The 21,086-nt window shown below is 40.5% G+C and overlaps 1 protein-coding gene across 2 annotated transcripts in view; it reads right to left on the bottom strand.

Moving 5' to 3' along the window:
* slc12a4 (solute carrier family 12 member 4) overlaps window positions 1–17,079 on the bottom strand; it is a 28,672-nt gene extending 11,593 nt beyond the window's left edge. Inside the window, exons 1-5 of one of the 2 annotated variants that reach the window (XM_008405580.3) lie at window positions 16,835–17,079; window positions 4,239–4,336; window positions 4,014–4,145; window positions 3,549–3,695; window positions 2,263–2,317 (exon numbers count right to left, since the gene is read on the bottom strand). In XM_008405580.3, the coding sequence (XP_008403802.1) occupies window positions 2,263–2,317; window positions 3,549–3,695; window positions 4,014–4,145; window positions 4,239–4,336; window positions 16,835–16,964 (562 nt within the window). In that variant the 5' untranslated portion in view covers window positions 16,965–17,079. Of the gene's footprint in view, window positions 1–2,262; window positions 2,318–3,548; window positions 3,696–4,013; window positions 4,146–4,238; window positions 4,337–5,455; window positions 5,596–16,834 lie in introns of those variants that run through there. The other variant, XM_081605407.1, reaches the window with a different exon arrangement.
* Window positions 17,080–21,086: the final 4,007 nt, after the last annotated feature.

Genomic DNA, 21,086 nt, shown 5'->3' with positions numbered 1-21,086 from the left:
ATTTATGCCTCGTAACCAGGGGTGAAAGTAGTTTTAAATTCTTGGGGGTACTATCACAAAAAAATAATATCTATCTATCTATCTATATATATATATATATATATATATATATATATATAATTTCCTCCCTCAGCCCACTGCATGGCTGTAATGTTGAAACATTGAGATGCCATGAGACCTAAATTCTGAACATAATGGCATGGAGTGCATCCCAGTTTTCCATGTCTGGCATATATAACCATTCATTTTAGCTTTTAAACTGGTTCTATTGATCCTGTGTCCAGACTGAGGGAAAATCAGTAGCCCAGCATCATGACCTGTTTGTTCTGAAGATCCTGCAGCTTCCACTTCTCTTCCTAACATGGTGCCTCCTCACCCTGACTCATACTGATAGGAGGAACCACAGAGCTCTGTTAAGTTAAAATCACATCTTCTGAAGTTGGGATATTTTCCCCCAACAGGTTCCAGAGAATCACCTCAGAGATGTTGGACTGGATTTTATTTCAATGTCATTTGTGAATGTTAAATTCTCATTTTCAACAGTGGAGCTATAAAGGTTGAAAAATGTTATCATATTGGAGAAAGTATCAACAACATCAATATTTCCACTAAATAAGAGACAAAAAAAAGTTTGATAGAGGAAAAGCCTCTCAGACTCTGAGCCCGACAGCACCAAACTATTTTTTATTTTAGACAATTAATTTAATTTCACATAATTATCGCGGTAGAAGCCATTTGTTTGTTAAATACTCAAGGAAACATATTTACCATGTTTGATGCTTGTTGTAAATGACGTATAGTCACAAAGAACGAGGTAATTAGTCCAAGTTTGTCGTTTATTGAACGTTCAGAAACTACAGCGGCTGTGATGCGCCAAGACAAAAGTAAAACAACCTGAACAGCTGATCAACTCTAAACCACTCACACCTTTTTACTCTCTCTCTCTGTCATTTAAGCACACCCGTTGCCGTGGCAACCGCGTGCGCTCCGCAAGTCGACCTGAGATTACGTTAAAAACATAACATTCAGTCTGTTACGATATGAGGTTTGGAAGCTTGATATTTATTTTGCGATCATTAAGAAGCCTCTCATGAACACAGCGGTGGTTGATTAGTTCATTTTAAATTCCTGTTCTGCTCGTTATTTTTGTAATGGAACCGAAACGCACAGAATTGCGCAACACCTTGTTGAAACAATAATCACTGAGACTATTAATGTTGTTGGGTCATTAATTTGAACACGTTTTGTTGATTTTTTGTTGTTGTTGTTTGTTGTTGTTCTTTAATAAAGTTACAAACGTTTTAAGCCAGTCAGAGGAGGACGTGCTGGTCTCAGCGTTCTGGCGGCGTTTCAGTTTGTCATCTAATGCCGAGATCGACTCAAAACCTTCCGCGATCGACGTATCGCACCACTGCTCTAGCAAAGCACAAACAGTTCAGAAACAATATGAAATGGGAAAAAAGTTATTTATTAACTGATTAAGTCGTGTTTTAGATTGTTCTTGAAAAACTAATCAGTCACGGCTGATTAGTGGGCGCACTCACGGCTGCACAGTGAACCCGTTGATTTTTTACAGCATACAGCAGCTCCCCTCTCTTGCAGGTACTGTGTACCCCCTCTAAATCTTTTAGGGGTACGCAGTACCCTGCCGTACCCCCTTACTTTCACCCCTGCTCGTAACATACTGTCAGGACATTTAGATTTATTCGTCTCCCATTCCTTGGCTACATTGACTTTATCTTCACTTTATATGCAAGGATAATAACTGAAGGCTTAAGCTACAACTCTCAAAACTATAAAATGATCTGTTGTTTTTTTTATTATTTGTTTACTTGTTACTTGTTTATTGATTGGAGAGAGGACAGAAGCTGTTGCTTTAAACTTCAGCAGGAGATAAAAGAAAAATATGCTAGGCAATGGCATAGACCATATGCATAGACCATATCATATTGTGAATGATGTCATAACCAACATGTATTTTTTTTATTTTATTTCACACAAATTATAGGAAGTTAATGAGAATTAGTCCAAGTCGAAATATTTAGGTGGAAAACTATGACCATGAGTCAAAACATTTAAACCCAGCTGAACTGAGTTTAGCTATTTTTAAGGATATCAAACAGTTCTCCATCAAACAACTGCCAAGAAGTAAGCAAAGTTGCACTTACAAAATATGCAAAACATTAGGATAGTATAAATCTATTACTGTAGACTTTTACAAGAAGGTAAATAGATTGGGAATGTCTGTGTCGTACGCTTTACCTGGAACTACACCATTAGTAGCAATAGCGCTCATAGATATGGCTGTTAGCATTGTCTGTAAGAGAAAGAAGAAAATGTTACATTCAACATAATTTGGTGTAACTTCAAATCCTGATAGCTTTTCAAGGAAAATGTAAAAGTTGAAAACACACTTCTATGAAAGTGGTGACAGCAATGGCCAACATAATACACATTTACGTGCTATGGACTGAGAGAGAGGATGATGGTCAAAAAAGTACAGGAAATGTCAAAGTAACAGTTTGCTTTACACACATAACTGCATGTCAGTGCACTCATGAATCTTCAGTAGTTGATGACACCATTGTCATTGGATGGTTAATGAGTCTGCGAACACACAGGAGGTTGATATGCAGGACCAATGGTCCAAGACTATGGGTATTACAGTGGATGTCTAGGAAATCACCTTCAGTCAACTGTTTTACATAACAGCATGTCTACCGTGAATTGCTTCTGGTTCCTAAGACTCACCCTCAGAATATACCTGAGATGCTCATCATATATACTGTAGGCATTGCTCAGAAAAAGGGCCAATAGAGATTGTACTTCCTTCTTTAAAGAAGTACAACCTGCAACATTAGGTTGTGCTCATCTCCGACACTGTGTTCATTTATCACCACCTGAGTTAGTTAGATGAGCCACAAAATAGCACAAGTCCAAAATACACCAACAATCCAGAATGCAGAACAGAACATCAGAGGTGATCTTCCCCATAGCCCAGGACTTTTACAGGTCTTAGGGGAGGAAAGAGAGTTAAGGGTCTGCAGACACCAACACACTGGATCCAAAGAAGTTTTTACTTTTGGGTTCGTGCTAAAGGTTGTTAGTTACACAAAAAAGAGAGTTAAGGGTCTGCAGACACCAACACACTGGACCCAAAGAAGTTTTTACTTTTGGGTTCGTGCTAAAGGTTGTTAGTTACACAAACAGGACGTCACAGAGACAGTTCCTTCCTACAGACTGTTTCTCTGATAAACATTTAACTTTCAAAGTGCTTTTCAATAATATTTGCACTCATTCATTCTTGCACTATTATTTTGTAATAACACTGTATATGCACATTTGCTTAAAAATATTGATATTTTTTAGTTCCCATATATAAATTTGCATTTTGAATGTCTTTATACCAAGATCAAAGTGGAACCAAAGTCGAAGTCTGTGTTTGCATGCATGACCTTGACCACATTCTTATTCTCAGTTTGTTTGGTTGTGGTGAACTTTCTAGGTAACGGTAACTGTGTGTAGACATTGCACATGTTCATACTAACACATGAGCAGCACATCAGGACGATCAGAAGGGACTGTATGATGCCGGCCATTCCCACAATCCAAGTGAGTCGAAGGAAGAGAATGACCCCAAAGATGTTCTGGAGACACGGCAGGTAGACGCCCATCAGAGTTCCCATGTTGGGGGACTAGCAGGGAGACAGAGAGGGGAGAAGGCTGTGTTGAGCATGACATTACAGAAAACAAGTGTAGTGATCATTAATATTGACTGATGTACTTTTTAAAGGTCATTCAATCATGTTATCAGCACTTTGCGTGTATTTAGGTCTTACATTGACCCTGTCTAACTGCAAACTGCCCTGTTTCATAAGCAATCCATCAACAAAACTTAATAACTTGAACGAGAAAGCACAAAGTGAGCCATCAAGAAAGGATCATGTTTCAGAGCCTAAAAGTTCTCCCTGTACACATAACGCAAAAACAAAACTTGCTTCCTGACTCCTGACCTTGGGGGTCTTCCTCCGTGAGGCCTCAGCACTTTCTTCCTCTTCATGCTCCTTGGCTCCCTGTGTGATATTAGTGTAGTTGACCAAGCGGCTGAGCAGAGAGGAAACCTTCGGCCGGATGTCAAGCTCTTCCTGGAACGAGAGGTTGTCTGAAGCTAATTTCCTGGTAGATTAGATTTTTTTTTCTTTAAATAATGGATGTGCTGCATGGAAAAAGCAACAGACCTCAAATAATGCCAGGTTTCTGTCATAGAAGTCATTTCTCCTGCCAGAGGTATCAGCACTGCTAAGGAAAGGGCTGTCCTCTTTATGATTCCCATGTCCTGTCAGAGTGCAAGATAAAAGTGAAGCTTTTAGACTGAAAATAAATGATTTTGGTAGAAGGAAAACAAACAAAGTATAACAACAATTATTGACATAAATACTGCAACAGTTAAAAAGAAAACTTGATCAGTTGCTTAAAAGCTGCACAAATACTGATATGATGCAATACTCAATACAGAGGAAGCTTCACATGACAATCACTTAAAATTTTAAAGTCCAGTCCATCAAATTACAACAATGTTTACAACTCTGGCATTTCTTAAATTCTAAATTCTGCATCTCTAGTTGGGCAAAAGTCTCACATTTCATCTACAGCTGTACTGTGTGCTTTTGCATGCTAAAAGACAGATGCCATTAAACTATTTTGTTTGTTTCAGTCTGAAGGCAGACATACAATTAAAACTTTAAAAAAAACATCAGTTAGGCAATTTTGCTTTGAAAACATGAGCTCCCAAAACAGAAAGACGGCTTTACAACTTTGTCTTTAAATCACAAACAATTAGAAAAAACATTTAGCTTGCACTTACTGAAATTTTAGGGGAAAAAATGGCATTACAGAGATAAAATCCAAATGGAAAAAATTAGGCTAAAAAAACACAAGCAGGTTTCTTTGGTTAGTAATTAAAAATGGAAAACAAATCTCTTTTAATAGTCTTCTCTTCCAGCTTTTAACTGTCACTGTTCATTTTAATTGAAAGATCTTAACAATGTCCGTGTAGCAGAAACACAATTCACACAGCGAAATAGAAAATAACGACCAATAGCACAGAAAGTCCAGGTGATAAACAGGCAACTAATTAGATTCCACTTTCCTTTTTTTTTGCTTTTGAGGAAAGAATCAAACAGAGATAAGCACCACTGCTGGGCCAATTATTGTACACAAAGCATTACGCCAAACTTCACTCACACACACACTCACACTCACAGGCATGCACCTCATTACCAAGAAATTACCTAACCTCTAAATTATTAGAGCATGTAAACTTCAACAGGCTCCGTCTTGAAGCCTGAATTAATCCTGCAACTAAAAACTGGCCAACTTACCGAGGGGGCACGAAATGGAAAAAACAAGTATTCTCAACTGTGCCACATGACCTTCAAGGCCGGTCCTCACTCACCTGTGCTCTGTGTCCCACTGCTGACAAGAATGCTGTGGGGAAGCATAGCTATGTGCTGTATGCAGAGTGCAGGAGAGTACCCTGTGCTCTAGCCTGGGGAATTGTCGATTTCTATCCAGGACACCCGGTCACCCATAGCGAAAACTCACTCAGAGGCTTGATCTAACACATGGTGTGCAGACAGTGGGGAGCAGTAGGGGGGTAGAGATGTGTTCTAATTCACATGAATGTTCAGGAACAGAAATAGTTGTGTATCGTCACTTTAGTCATTCCATTCAATTCAGTTTATTTATATGGCTCCAATTAACAACACATGTGTCTGACGGAAGTTTACAAAAAACTAAACAAAACAAAAGAGAAAACAGTCACACCACGACAGATACACAGCTTACAATTTTGTTACGGGGCATAAACCGGAGATTTAAAGCAGTTTTTTTTTTGTGTAAAAGAACAACCAACTCCCACGATGTTGAGTTACTTTTTGTTTGCATGAAACAGAAACATTATCTCCTCTTTTCATATTTGTCTCTTGACAACACAATAATAAAAGGTTACTCAAAGAGCGTAACCTTATACGCTCTTTCCTAAGAGCGTATAAGGTTACGCTCTTATAGATGCATGCAAACAATATCAGACTCATCTTATGAGAGTACCTTCTTGTATAAGTTGTTGTAGTGTTGACTAGATTCCATATGCAAAACTGTAAATGTGACATGTTATGGGGTTTTTTTCCAACAGTATTTCTGCTCTCGTGTAAAGGCAAGACTTTTGGTTTAAAAATTTGTCCTTCCAACTTATTCTTAGTTGTGGATCTCTGCAGCTCCCAAAAGTTACTGGAGGTTTTCCTCTCCGATTGATGCCTTATCTTGTCTGTAAAATGTTTTGGTAGGTTTGTCATTTTCCTTTAATCTTTTTGTTTTTAAGACAACAGATTAAACTGCCTAACATATGCAGAGTTTTGGATATCATGTTATCAGCCATCTTTCTTCTTTTCATCTGAACTTTAAGCTATATTTGGTATGTTTGACTCCATGTGTTCACTAATGTTCTCCTCCTCTACAAGACCTTCCCAAACCAAAACTTTTTTATTGAGTTAAAATTACAAAAATGATCACATTTACAACTTGAGTAACTTCAGACAGCAATAGGTTGCAGTTAACTTTATCAACTATTGGCTGTCAAACAGAGATGAATACATAATAAAAATAAAAGTTCACAAGGAAAAAAGTATATGCAATTTCTTTTTGTCTGATAATTATTTTTAGCTCTCACATAAAGGAAAGATTTTTTGTTGTTTTTAGATTGAACTTTAGTCTTTGCATTCAATATGGGAGGAAAACAAATACTCTTCTGCAAACACAGATAACTAGTGCCCTCTAGTGTAGTTTGACGGTATTGCGTTGTAGACAAAAATAGGATGGGGCATGATCTTTCTCTTTCTTTATGCAAATGAATAAAGGAGAAAAGAAAAAAAGGACCAGGAAATAAAATGTGTCCACACCCTTCCTACCACAGCGTCCTATCCATTCACGGCTTTACAAAACATGACCTTGTTCGATACTCAACCAGCCTTATGTTTTATGGGCTAAGGAGGCAGCAGGGTTCTCTAGCTAACACACTAAAGGTCTAATTGGAAAGATTAAGTGCCCTTTTATGAATGCATATAGTAGTTATGCTCGGTGCACAGAACAACAACCTCTACTCAACATGTGTCTATGTGTCTTACACAGCTTGCCCAAAATATTTAACAACCCCAACATGGAGATCAAACCCCTTCTGGGAATTTAATCATAGCTTCTTTGCATGTATACTAGCATCTGGGAAGAGGATTTTAAAAATTCAAGGGAAATATGCATATTTCTTTTACTTAATCATAGCCCCACAGCCTGTGTTTACTGTTAGTGCTATAGAATAGAATAGAATAGAATAGAATAGAATAGAATAGAATAGACTTTGTTGATCTCCCATTGGAATTTGCTTGGTGAGAGATAATTCAAGCAACTAGAGCACAACAAAGTCCTTTAATGTTCAAGATGCTAGGAGTTTATATATGTTTCTAAAATAAGAAAAAAAGTTTTGGTTCCAAAAGGTCCAACATACAGCTGAAAACCAGTTAACATACACCATATAAAAATACATATGTTCAGTTCTAATAAAATACATAGAGATTTTTGGTGATAAAAATTTTGCAAGGCACTTTCAGAAAATAACAATGAGGTAAGTTACCCTAAATCCATAACCTCTCTAGCTTTTCTGATCAGGTGTGACATTTGTTGATTAAACACTAAAAAGTGGAAATTACTTTTACAAACTTTGTTTGCAAACTCTTGCAAATAATGGAAAAGTTGTTTTTTAAAGATATAATCAACCCCTTATTGTGTGCATTACAGTTCCAACCAAAAGTTGAACAAAATCAGCAGATATTATGGCCTAAAAACAATTTAATAACGTATCAGTGCTTTACAAAGGTCAAGGTGAACAACTTTCAAAGAACATTACAGCTTCATCTTACAGTAATCTATTGGCACTGCTTAAAGTGGATTAGGAAACAATATCATTTTCATAAGCTCTAAGAGTTAAAAGAAAAAGAATTCTCTTTGCTAAATCTTCAGTATTTAACACTTTAACAACATGAGGGAAAAATGTCAAAGCTCAGAATACTTCATGTGGATTGGTAATACTTACACACCCTCAGAAGAGGCACATTTATGTAAGTGTGCACACACACATGTGTGAGCACGCTTTGCTCTGACTGAAATGTTCCTGAAGAAAAGACAGCGCTCATGTAGACTTATGTAACACTCATTTGCTATGATTAAGGAAAATTGTAAATGACACGACGCATTCATAATTACGTCAATTCCAAGTAAAGAAATTAAGTACTAGATACATTTATTTGAATGCCTCGTAAAGACGTGCAAAAGGTCCTTAAAGAAATAAAACTTGTATCAGACTTGAATTTAGAAAATCCAAATTAATGTTTGTGCTCAACCAGCAACTGATTAAACACATTCAGGGTGGGATCTTCCAAAACATCTCAGCGTTAGAAAGGTTTCTTATGTAATCAAATAAATAAATAGTTAAAAGGGGAACCAATAAATGTGTCAGACAGAGAAGGAGCAGAATGGGCTGGCTGGAAGAAAAATCTGTTTGCTCTCATTCTGCTACATGTTCACTAAGGAGGAATTTGTGACTGTGACATTGGACCGAGAAAACATAGTTAAAAGCTACGGGTCTTTTACGCATGCAGTTATGAGTACACTTTTTTTAGATAGTGTGAAGTTTGCTCCATCAGGATATCAGTCCAAAATCTGGAAAGGGTGCGTTCATTTAATTACATTTTGGAAAATACTCTACATATAGTCACAATTATCAACCATTCTCATTGATTTATTACTTTTGAGAAGGAACATAGCCAAAGCACACAATGTTTATATTTTTTTTTAAAGTAATATGCTGAAGAGCTGAAATACTTTTAAGACCTGTTCAGACATATTAAATGGGATTTATGTATTAGGTATATTGTTGTGTGCAGGCAGGTCTGTATATGTGGATACAGGCGTTCACTTTGGGTATATAGTTTTATTCTTGTGTGCATTCCATTAAAGTAGATGTATTGATTGATCTAAATTTATTTTACAAGGATTTATTTTTCTCTTTTTCTTGTTCAAATGTGTGTGTATGCACATGTGTATGTGTGTATACATGAATAGATGCACAGATTCATACTAGTGTTAATGTGGACACGCTCGATGCAATGGTTGTGACATGTCTGGATTGAATCAATCAAATCAACCTTATCTATCAAAACATCTATAATCAGAAAAAAACATCTATAATCAGAAAAAAACAACACAGAGATCTAAGACTATCAAACACACACTGCAAAAGTACAAGCAGTTTTTTTCTAAGTACATTAATATTCAAAACAAAAATGAAAAAAAAAATGGCTTTGTTCTTGAATTGATTTTAGTATTCTTCCCACCTTAGCCTGTGGCAAAAAAAGCAAAACAAAATAACTCTGTTTCAGCAGTACACCCGTATTAGCTGTAATCACTGTTTCATGCAGGGTAAAACCTAAGCTGAACAGAGGAACGCTAACCTGCTGTGCCTTAAAGCAAATCATATCAGCTTTGATGTGCTCTAATGATGAAAAAGGGATGGCAGCTCCATCTGATCACCTCAGGGGGTGAAGGTGGGCGGAAAGGCGAGCATGGTGCTCCAGCACAGACTTCTAAAAAGACAAAAATGAACTAAATGAGGATGTCAGTGTGTGTAGATCTAGCAGATAAACAAATTGTGACCTGTTCATGAAAATGTAATGTATTTGGAAATTGTTCAGGGTTTAAGATTTTTATGCTTAATTTGAATTTTATTTGTGAATACCGCTGTCACAAACAGCACGATTTACATGAGGAATACACTAAAATAATGTTTTTACTTTTGATTTTTTTACTTTTGATGAATAATCAGCAAAACAAAATATGTACATGGACCAAGTATCAGAATTTTCAAGTATGTCATCAATTTAAACTTTAGACAAAGAAAGAGAAAGAAAGAAAGAAAGAAAGAAAGAAAGAAAGAAAGAAAGAAAGAAAGAAAGAAAGAAGAAAGAAAGAAAGAAAGAAAGAAAGAAAGAAAGAAGTGAAGATGGGAGAAAGCCAAAGTCAACTCCAACTTCTATTTCTCTCATGATGGAAAAAAAGGCAAAAAATTGAAAGATAATAGTGAGAGGACAGCACCCTGAGGTGCCCCTTTGTTCCCAACCACCTTTAGTCTCATAAATTGTGTTCTGTTTTTCATGCAGTCATTAATTCAAGTTCTTGTGTGGAAGACACGGGAAGCCAATTTACCCAGCTAAGCAGGCTATCCATCCATCCATCCATTTTCTTCCGCTTATCCGGGGTCGGGTCGCGGGGGCAGCAGCTTCAGAAGGGAGGCCCAGACTTCCCTCTCCCCAGCCACTTCTTCCAGCTCCTCCGGGGGAATCCCAAGGCGTTCCCAGGCCAGCCGAGAGACGTAATCCCTCCAGCGTGTCCTGGGTCTTCCCCGAGGCCTCCTCCCGGTGGGACGTGCCCGGAACACCTCACCAGGGAGGCGTCCAGGAGGCATCCTTACCAGATGCCCGAGCCACCTCAACTGGCTCCTCTCGACGTGGAGGAGCAGCGGCTCTACTCTGAGTCCCTCCCGGATGACCGAGCTTCTCACCCTATCTCTAAGGGAGAGCCCAGCCACCCTGCGGAGGAAACCCATTTCGGCCGCTTGTACCCGTGATCTCGTTCTTTCGGTCATGACCCAAAGCTCATGACCATAGATGAGGGTGGGAACGTAGATCGACCGGTAAATCGAGAGCTTCGCTTTTTGGCTCAGCTCTCTCTTCACCACGACGGACCGGTACAGCGCCCGCTTCACGGCAGACGCTGCCCCAATCCGCCTGTCGATCTCCCGCTCCCTTCTTCCCTCATTCGTGAACAAGATCCCCAGATACTTAAACTCCTCCACTTGAGGCAGGACGACCCCCCTGACCCGGAGAAGGCACTCTACCCTTTTCCGGCTCAAGACCATGGCCTCGGATTTGGAGGCACTGAGCCTCATCCCGGCCGCTTCACACTCGGCTGCGAACCGCTCCAGTGAGAGCTGCAGATCACGTTCCGATGAAGCCAACAGGACCACATCATCCGCAAAAAGCAGAGATGCGATCCTAAGGCCACCAAAACGGATTCCCTCAACACCTCGGCTGCGCCTAGAAATTCTGTCCATAAAAGTAATGAACAGAATCGGTGACAAAGGGCAGCCTTGGCGGAGTCCAACTCTCACCGGAAACGAGCCCGACTTACTGCCGGCAATGCGGACCAGACTCTGACACCGGTCATACAGGGACCTGACAGCCCGTATCAAAGGGCCCGGTACCCCATACTCCCGGAGTACTCCCCACAGGGCCCCCGAGGGACACGGTCGAACGCCTTCTCCAAGTCCACAAAACACATGTAGACTGGTTGGGCGAACTCCCATGCACCCTCCAGGACCCCGCTGAGGGTGTAGAGCTGGTCCAGTGTTCCACGACCAGGACGAAAACCACACTGCTCTTCCTGAATCCGAGGTTCGACTATCCGACGGACCCTCCTCTCCCCGACCCCTGAATAGACCTTACCAGGGAGGCTTAAGAGTGTGATCCCCCTGTAACTGGAGCACACCCTCCGGTCCACTTTTTTAAACAGGGGGACCACCACCCCAGTCTGCCAGTCCAGGGGAACTGCCCCCGATGTCCATGCGATATTGCAGAGTCGCGTTAGCCAACACAACCCCGCAACATCCAGAGCCTTAAGGAACTCCGGGCGGATCTCATCCACCCCGGGGCCCTGCCACCGAGGAGCTTTTTGACCACCTCGGCGACCTCGTCCCCAGAGATAGGAGAGCCCAGCCCAGAGTCCCCATGCTCAGCTTCCTCAACAGAAGGCATGTTGGTGGGATTGAGGAGGTCTTCGAAGTATTCCGCCCACCGGCCCACAACGTCCCGAGTTGAGGTCAGCAGCGCACCATCCCCACTATAAACAGTGTTGGTGCTGCACTGCTTCCCCTCCTGAGACGCCGGATGGTGGACCAGAATCGCCTCGAAGCCGTACGGAAGTCTGTCTCCATGGCCTCTCCAAACTCCTCCCACGCCCGAGTTTTTGCCTCAGCGACAACCCGAGCCGCATGCCGCTTCGCCTGCCGGTACCTATCAGCTGCTTCTGGAGTCCCACAGGCCAAAAAGGCCCGGTAGGACTCCTTCTTCAGCTTGACAGCATCCCTCACCGAAGGTGTCCACCAACGGGTTCGAGGGTTGCCGCCGCGACAGGCACCAACAACCTTGCGGCCGCAGCTCCGATAGGCCGCCTCGGCAATGGAGGTACGGAACATGGTCCACTCAGACTCAATGTCCCCCACCTCCCCCGGAACGTGTTCGAAGTTCTGCCGGAGATGAGAGTTGAAGCTCCGTCTCACAGGGGACTCCGCCAGACGTTCCCAGCAGACCCTCACTACACGTTTGGGCCTGCCAGGTCTGACCGGCTTCCTCCCCCACCACCGGAGCCAACTCGTCACCAGGTAGTGGTCAGTGGACAGCTCCGCACCTCTCTTCACCCGAGTGTCCAAGACATACGGCCGCAAATCCGATGAGACGATGACAAAGTCAATCATCGAACTGCGGCCTAGGGCGTCCTGGTGCCAAGTGCACATATGGACGCCCTTATGCCTGAACATGGTGTTCGTGATGGACAATCCGTGACGAGCACAGAAGTCCAACAACAGAACACCGCTTGGGTTCAGATCGGGGGGGCCGTTCCTCCCAACCACGCCCCTCCAGGTCTCACTGTCATTGCCCACGTGAGCGTTGAAGTCTCCCAGTAGAACAAGGGAGTCCCCAGGAGGGGCACTCTCCAGTACCCCCTCTAAGGACTCCAAGAAGGGTGGGTAATCTGAACTGCCGTTCGGCCCGTAAGCACAAACAACAGTCAGAACCCGTCCCCCACCCGTAGGCGGAGGGAGGCTACCCTCTCGTTCACCGGGGTGAACCCCAACGTACAGGCGCCCAAATGGGGGGCAACAAGTATGCCCACTCCAGCCCGGCGCCTCTCACCGTGGGCAACTCCAGAGTGGAAGTACGTCCAGCCCCTCTCAAGGAGACTGGTTCCAGAACCAGAGCCATGCGTCGAGGTGAGGCCGACTATTTCTAGCCGGAACCTCTCAGCCTCGCACACTAGCTCCGGCTCCTTCCCCACCAGAGAGGTGACGTTCCACGTCCCAAGAGCCAGCTTCTGCAGCCGAGGATCAGACCGCCAGGGTCCCCTCCCTTGGCTGCCGCCCATAGCACAATGCACCCGACCCCTTTGGCCCCTCGGACAGGTGGTGAGCCCATCGGAAGGGGGACCCACGTCTCCTCTTCGGGCTGAGCCCGGCCGGGCTCCGTGGGTAAAAGCCCGGCCACCAGGCGCTCGCCATCGTGCCCCACCTCCAGGCCTGGCTCCAGAGTGGGGCCCCGGTGACCCGCGTCCGGGCGAGGGAAAACGCAGTCCAAAGTTCGTATTCATCATAGGGGTCTTCGGGCTGCACTTTGTCTGGTTCCTCACCTAGGACCTGTCTGCCTTGGGTGACCCTACCAGGGGCATAAAGCCCCAGACAGCATAGCTCCTAGGATCATTGGGACACTCAAACCCCTCCACCACGATAAGGTGGCAGCCCAAGGAGGAGCTAAGCAGGCTAAATTGTGTTAAAAGCATTTGAGAAATCAATAATCATCAGTCAGACAAGGCTGCCAGCTTTGTGCAGGTGACAGTAGGTACTAAATGAATAATCTAACTTATGGCTAGGTACAATGAATCAACTATACATCCTAATTAATGGAATCAATTCATAATATTCAGTTAGCATAACATGGATGTTTTAGGCTGTGGGAGAAAGTTGTACCCTGCAAGATGGTACATCCCTCCATCCATAGAGGAATGGATGGAGGGATGGATGGATGAAGGTGAGAATAACAGTTCCTGGTACTGCTATTTCTTTACTTTACCAACATTCACAAAAACATCTGAGGTCTTCATAGAAGAGGTGTACATAACTACATTCAATTGCACACAAGATGACTATATTTACATAAGTTTTTAAAGTCATTTTTAGGGTCATCAGAATAAAGAGGCCTGAATAATATAGCACAGTTCAGATTCCTGTTCAAAAAAATTTGAAAAACAACACAATTCACTTCCATCACACAATTGTGCACCTCTTTGTGTTGGTGTATCAAATACAATACATTTTGGAAAACCTTAGACAAACAAGCAAAAGAAAATAATGTCAAAAAGTTTCAAAGCAAACAAATGTACCTCCACAGAAAATATGGGAAAATTGTGTAGCTGCAACAGAAAAGATTTTAACTAAAGGTGTCACACCACCATGAGTCATAATGAGGGAAGACAGTTTTCAGATCAAACACTGCAGTAGCAAGATGTTTGAGAATCCCTTATAGAAAACTCGTAACTTAAATTAAATTTCAAACTCATTTAATCCGTTTTTAAAACTTTATTTCCTTTAGTTTACAAATCTGAACATTAAGGCTTGATTGAAGTAAAAACTGAAAAATTCTGCTTTATATTCTATCATATGGAACTTTTACTGTACTCTGACTCATTGCTAAACTTTCACCTACCATCTCTACACCTTACGTAAACAAGAAACTTAAAGTATTGTATTAATTAGCATTATGTTATGGAGGCTATTCATTTTTTAATTAGACTGAGATGTTTGCCTACAGAATTAGCTGTATGATTGATCAATTATTTAGCTTCACTGTAGGAGTTCTTTTATAAGTCTTTTTTTATATACTCCCAAAATATGTTGACCAAAATCTAACATTTTACTACAATATTCATTTGCAGTAATATTTATAAAGAGTCCTCTTGAGGATATGAGATTTTTAAATTATCAACCATTGAATTTCATATAGAAGATGATGGTGTAGGACAAGAAACAAACTTTTAGTTCACAAAGTTGTTTCCTGGCAACAGAATTAAAAGGAAGCTAGAACTACTCAGACATTTTAAAACATAAATGCTACTGAATGTTAAAAACTGCAAAACCGTTTTGATAATCAGTTCATTTATCTCTGCCATCTTTACTATAAACAGTGACAACATTTTTTAAGGCCTGCTACCCACGTCTTTCTGTGTGCTCTGCTTTCTACACATGACAACGGAGCAGGAAAGACCAGTACAAAAACAAATAGTTTCCAGTCCTGGTGCTATTTCAAGGGATGCAGTTCGGCAGAGCAATAACCACAATGTCGGTACTGCCCTTTGCTCACAGAGCTGAGTTCAGTGCCTGGAACAGACTCTGCACTGTGTCACTTCCTCCATGAATTGCACGTCACACTTTGGACGACTCATAGCATCTAACACGGTCAGCCGCCTACTCCTGTTGGGATTCATGCAGTATGTTCTCCTACGTTATGCTGACTTTAATCATCTGACCACATCCCCACCCATTTTTCCACACTTTTAGGAAAAAGTAAGAAGTGAATATTGTGATCATGCATACAACTACTCCATGTGCAAGTTCCAAACAGATGCTTTGTTTGTGTTAACGTCCACAAAAATAGAAAGCGTAATAACATGTTTCAATTCAAGCAATACACAAACATGATGCCTTAAGATTATTTCTAGAAACTCTGACAGTGCAGGAAATTTCCCATAACTCGGTTAGAATGCATTATGACATCAGGTTTGCGTATTTTGTGTACTACAATGTTTTACACAAAGACTAGAAGGCAGTTGTCTCTCTGTGCTGTTTGCAGTGGGAGGCTTTCATGCATTCCAGAAATATGCAAGCCAACAGCTGAAGCAACAAGACCTTACATGCTAAGGTCTTAGAATTCAAATACCACCTAAAATACTTGGATATCTTCAAATCTACATATTTATTAAAAGCTTAGAAAAACATGTGACTAGTTATGTTTTTAAATTTCATTTCTGCTCCATTTCATGTTTTCAGTGGAAAACAGTTCATAACCAAATCAACATTACTATAACTTCAACTTTATGCTACATGTCAGTGAGACAGCTTGTGCTCAGCCCATCCTTAAGGTAGCTGGTTGCCTTATTTAAAGGCCACGCCTTTGTGAGTCTTTCACTTGGAGAGACAGAAAAAAGTTAGGTTTCTGTGGTTTTAGCCCACATAAACAGACGCTGCTTTCACACAAAAAATGAAGCAAAGTAAAATAACCGTCTCCAGAAGCTATCGTCTGCACTTCTTTCTGCTCGTCTTTCATCTGTTGTGGATAACTTATGTCCTGGCCCTGCTTCTTCTGGGTTGATTCAAGTGAATGACAGCCGAGACATGCAGAGAGGCAGAGAAGTGAGGAGGGGAGAAATTTGCTCGTGTGTTGTGAGCAACCAATCTTTTCTTGTGAAAAGAGATCCTCTACTGGCACAAAGAAAGCCCCATCTTTTGTTTGAAGATTCAGGCCCACCCCCAATGTGTGTGTGTTTTTTTTCCCTGAACAGTTCTCACCACTTTTGTTTTTCCTTTGTCAGAGCTATAGGCTTGCATTTCTGTTTAAGTCCAGGACTATGTGGGGAAAAGGGAAGAACAGAACATTAAAAATGTTCTTTCCAACTTTACTTTAGGTAATTTGTGCAAGATAGATCTGATTATTTTAGAAAAACATTTTCCGGTCATAGACTATTGCCATGGTAACCATTCAACCAGATGTTCACAAAGCTCCCAAGACAAGAGTTGACTTGCTTGTGCTGTGGTTTGAGCAAGTAAAAAGGTATACATTTAAAGATGGATCTTCAAGCTGACTTTCCATCTGGGTTAAAAATAGACTATAAAAGTTATGAGACTTACCATCAGCACCATCTTGATTGTCAGGGCAGTCCTGTCCAGTGTCCCTGTAATCAACCCAGTTAATCCCTTCCAAACTGTCATAGCTGGACTGAGCCTGATCCTTTACTGGTACGACTGTGAAGTGAGGCATGTTTTCATTCCTCTTCTTCTTTTCTTCAGCTCAAACTCAACTTAGTGTGGCTAACTGTTAGCCAGCCACACTTCAACTCCCACTAATGGCAACTACATTCCACTACACTGCGCTCACTTCCTCTGAAGAGCATTATCATACTCCCCGCCCCCGAGCCAGCCTCTGATGGGGTTTTTTTTGTCTGTGCTCAGCGGCTCTGGAGGTCTAGGGAGAGGTGCCTGTTAAAAGAAACCCCTTCAACCAGAAGGAGTGACATGGCACTCAGGTTTGCTCTGAGAAGTCAGGGATACATTTTCACTCCCGAATCATGCAGGACAATGCACTCATCAGAGAAATAGTAGAGTGACCCCTTCATATGTCTGTGTCATAAGGACAGCTAACAGGCTGGCCTCTGTCTGTTCAAAGGTACACATCGATATTTTTCTGGGGGGTTTTCCCCCAAAACACAGGCTGACGCATTGTAGCAGCAAGGAATGACGGTTAAAAGTGAAAAAGAAATATTTAGACAGCTATTTAGTAGAGAAAACAAACAACGACTCCTGGTGCCCATGTTTAATAGGTAAACAATTAGACGTCATTGCAGTCTTTGAACTCAGGGATATTCTGCTTCTTCACACAAAGTTGCCAAATTCTGTGCTAAATAAGACAGACTGTATGTTAGCTGTATGTTATTTAATGTCATGATCCAGAGCTGTTGAAACAGAGTGTAATGCACAGTCTTTCCAAAAATAGGAGCTTGCCTGTAAACATTAAAATAGCCAATCAAGGGCATGCTTTAGAAAACCTGTTATTAGTAAGCTGACAGCTACCAATCTTGCTGCTGTGCTCTTTAGTTAAAAAGTCTTTCCATTTATTTTTTTTCTGTAATTACCATTTTCTAATGTTAAACTTTCAAAAGGAGATGGTCTGTATTTTACTTTACTATTTTACAGAAAAAATAGAAGAACCACTTGACTGGAACTCAGAAGTGCAGACTTGATTACTTGACTTTTTTCATGATGTAACACAGCAAACGTAAAGTTTAGATTATGTTGTAAAACTGCTTCGTCAGTATGGTGGTAAATTAAACACACATTTTCAGACATAATAAATGTAAGTTATCTAGATTAGTTCCCATAAAGAAAAATAAAAGACTATTCACTTGCTGTCTTTATGTGAAACCTGATGCTTTCAAATGACTAAAGTGATTTCTTTCCATGACTTTTTACATAGCAGTAATTATGAAATGCTGTCCACCAAGGTCAGTCTGTAACTCATGTGGTGCTTTGTGCAGGTCAGTGAGCAGCAGGAAGTCAGAGACTGCCACACTCATTTCTTCCATCATGATTACTCAGTGAGGCACAAAGAAGCGCAGGCAGGAGGGGAATGTCCATGGAAACACAAGACCCAGAATGGTCAACTTGGGATGAAAAACTTATGGTAGAGGCTTCAGAACCTCCTTCAAACTTGTAAGTCCAAAGGTATCATATAAAGATGTCAACTGCAGGATGTTTAACAACCTCTTTCCAATGACAGAAAATCTAATAGGTCATTTTTTTTCTTCCTATGCTTGTATGGCAATTAATAGTAGAACAAGAATTTAGCTTTTGATACAACCAGTTTACCCTTCCGACTTGCAATTGAAAATATATTCCACTAGATGGCAGCCTTTGAATGTGTCATAAACATAACTGTGAAGGTCTTAGATTTTCAGTTTTAAAGAGAGATTACAAATAGATCTCCCTCTAGCGGTAAGACATCACATTACAGGCTTAACTAATCCACTAATAGTCAATGAATAACAAATAATTATCACTAGATATTAGATAATAAAATGTTGGATGTTGAAAATATAGAACAGCAAAAATATTTTTTCGCTGTTCCATAAATATTTCCTAAACTATTTAAGACAATAGCAGTGAATTCTTTATTCCACTTTGTTCCATAATTATATATCTTATATCTAACAATTGGGCTGGGCAGACTGTATTTATTTTATATTATAATGATGTGTTTACATTATATCTGAGACTGGCTGTAAGTTGCAGTACAGTTGAGAATAACTTTACTGAGAAAGGTGAGTTGGTGTCCCAATGGGCATAGACAGAAAATGGTAAGATACTATTTAAAAGCACTCCTCCCGACCCCACTGAGGGACAAGGGTGCAAGAAAATGGATGGGTGGACTATTTAAAAGCACAAAAAATAAATTATGTTGCTAAAATGTGATTCGATGTGATTTGCATTCGATTTCTTCAAATACTAGTCCTCAAAGAATATTGACTTTTATTTAAAACATTTTTGCAACCCTATTACATCTAAACTCCACACATTTTAAACTGTCTTTTAAATATTATATGATACATTTTAAAGCTACTGCCTGAATTGGTTTATACAGTATCTACGCATTATGGATGAATTCTTCTTAGTGGGTTTGCAAACTAATTGTATGTGAAAGCCAAGAGCCCCTTTGTCTTTCTACCACTGACACTGATTAGGATTTTCTAATACTCTGCCTGTGGGGATTTAAGTCAATCCAATTACCTTTGGATACCATGATTAGCTCGACATAAACCCAGGGGCCTTTTCAGTTTGTGTCCGGGACTAAAGATTTGGATTTGAAGAAATAAAAAAGAAACTTCAAAGTGTGATTGGTCAAGCAAAACCTTGGCGACATTAATTCTTTGGCAGAAAAAAAACATCAAACCTTCTGTAGCAGAGCTTAAACCATTTATTAGTGTTACAGTTTTGTCATTGAGTTAGTATACAAGAGGACCATAGAAAAACAATTTTGGATGTTAGAAACTTTAACATTTTATGGGTAAATTGTTTTGTTCTGAAAGGAAGAGGAAAGATCAGGAGAAAATTTACTGTCCAGACCCAAAAAAATTTACTCAGATTGACTTTGGTATCAAGTATTTGCAAGATGAACGTAAAGCAAATAACTGCAATATAAAGTGACAAAGTCAAAATGATAAGTGGCTTAAGTAGACTGATCTCTGTGCCGAATAGAGAACACCCAGATACGGAGGACAGTTCACCCTCCTAAAAATCCAGCGAGATACAAACTACTAGAAGTCCAAAGAAACAGTTACTGCTTCCATCGTCACTATTTTTTAATCAACAGCAGCCAATGTAGATTTCAAAGTTGTAACTGACAATCTTGATTTGGGGGGGAGAGTTCTCATTTGTTTGTTTTTTTTTTATTTAAAAATGTAAATTTTTACTTAAAACATACAGTAAAAATGGACGAGTTTCATGCTCTTGGGTTGTTTGAGTTGTTTTTGAGGTTGGATTATTCTCTGTTCCTTCGTCTCTTTCTGTGATTAGATCAGTTTGTCTTCAGTTTTACTTTAGCTAAGTTCTTCTTAGTGTTTCGAGTGATGTTTATTTCTTGCATAGTTACCCTAGTTTCATTATATTTTTAGGTCTAGTTATTCTTTAGTATTAGAGTAATTTCATATTCTCTTGGGTACTCTTCATCGCCCCCTTGAAACTTTTTCTCTCTCTCCCTCTCCTCAGTCTGTCTTCAGCTTCCTCCCCTCATACCTGCAATCAGTTAGCTAATCAGTGCAGGTCCTTTTGTTCTGGATTCCTGATTTTTGTTTTGGCTCTGGCTCCCCGTCTTCCTTGTGGTTCTTGTAAGGTTTTTCATAATTTTTTTTATTAAAGCATTCTTCAGAGATGCCTCTGCCTCTCTGCAATTCATCATTCACCAACCAATGTACAACATGACAGATGATAATGTCTTTTTGTTTTTGTAATAAAACACAAAAAAGTTCCACTTGCTGTGACAAAGACACAGCTAGCGGAACTGCTGCTGTAGCTCCTTTTTTAAAATCTCTTGACAGCATTCTGACACTTGGAAATATTCAGTGAGGCGGTTCTTGATCCAAGACTCTGAAAACTGCATTTTAGGCAATTCTTTGATCTCTAAGGTGATCACTTTGCAGCCTTTATCATACAGAGCAAACTTATGTGTTCTATCTCTGTCATTATGAAACCATAAAGGATCTATTTCAGATTAAATCTGAATTATTCATTGGTAAACCACTAAGCAAAACTTAAGCAATTTCGCTTAAGTTAATGAAAGTAAGGGTTTTGGTCCTCTGTGTTTCAGATGGACCACATATTGCATTAGCAG

This window comes from Poecilia reticulata, chromosome 3 (genome assembly GCF_904066995.2).
Source record: "Poecilia reticulata chromosome 3, P_reticulata-male-v2, whole genome shotgun sequence".
NCBI classification, from domain to species: Eukaryota; Metazoa; Chordata; class Actinopteri; order Cyprinodontiformes; family Poeciliidae; genus Poecilia; species Poecilia reticulata.
This window is presented reverse-complemented; position numbering and strand designations above follow the sequence as displayed.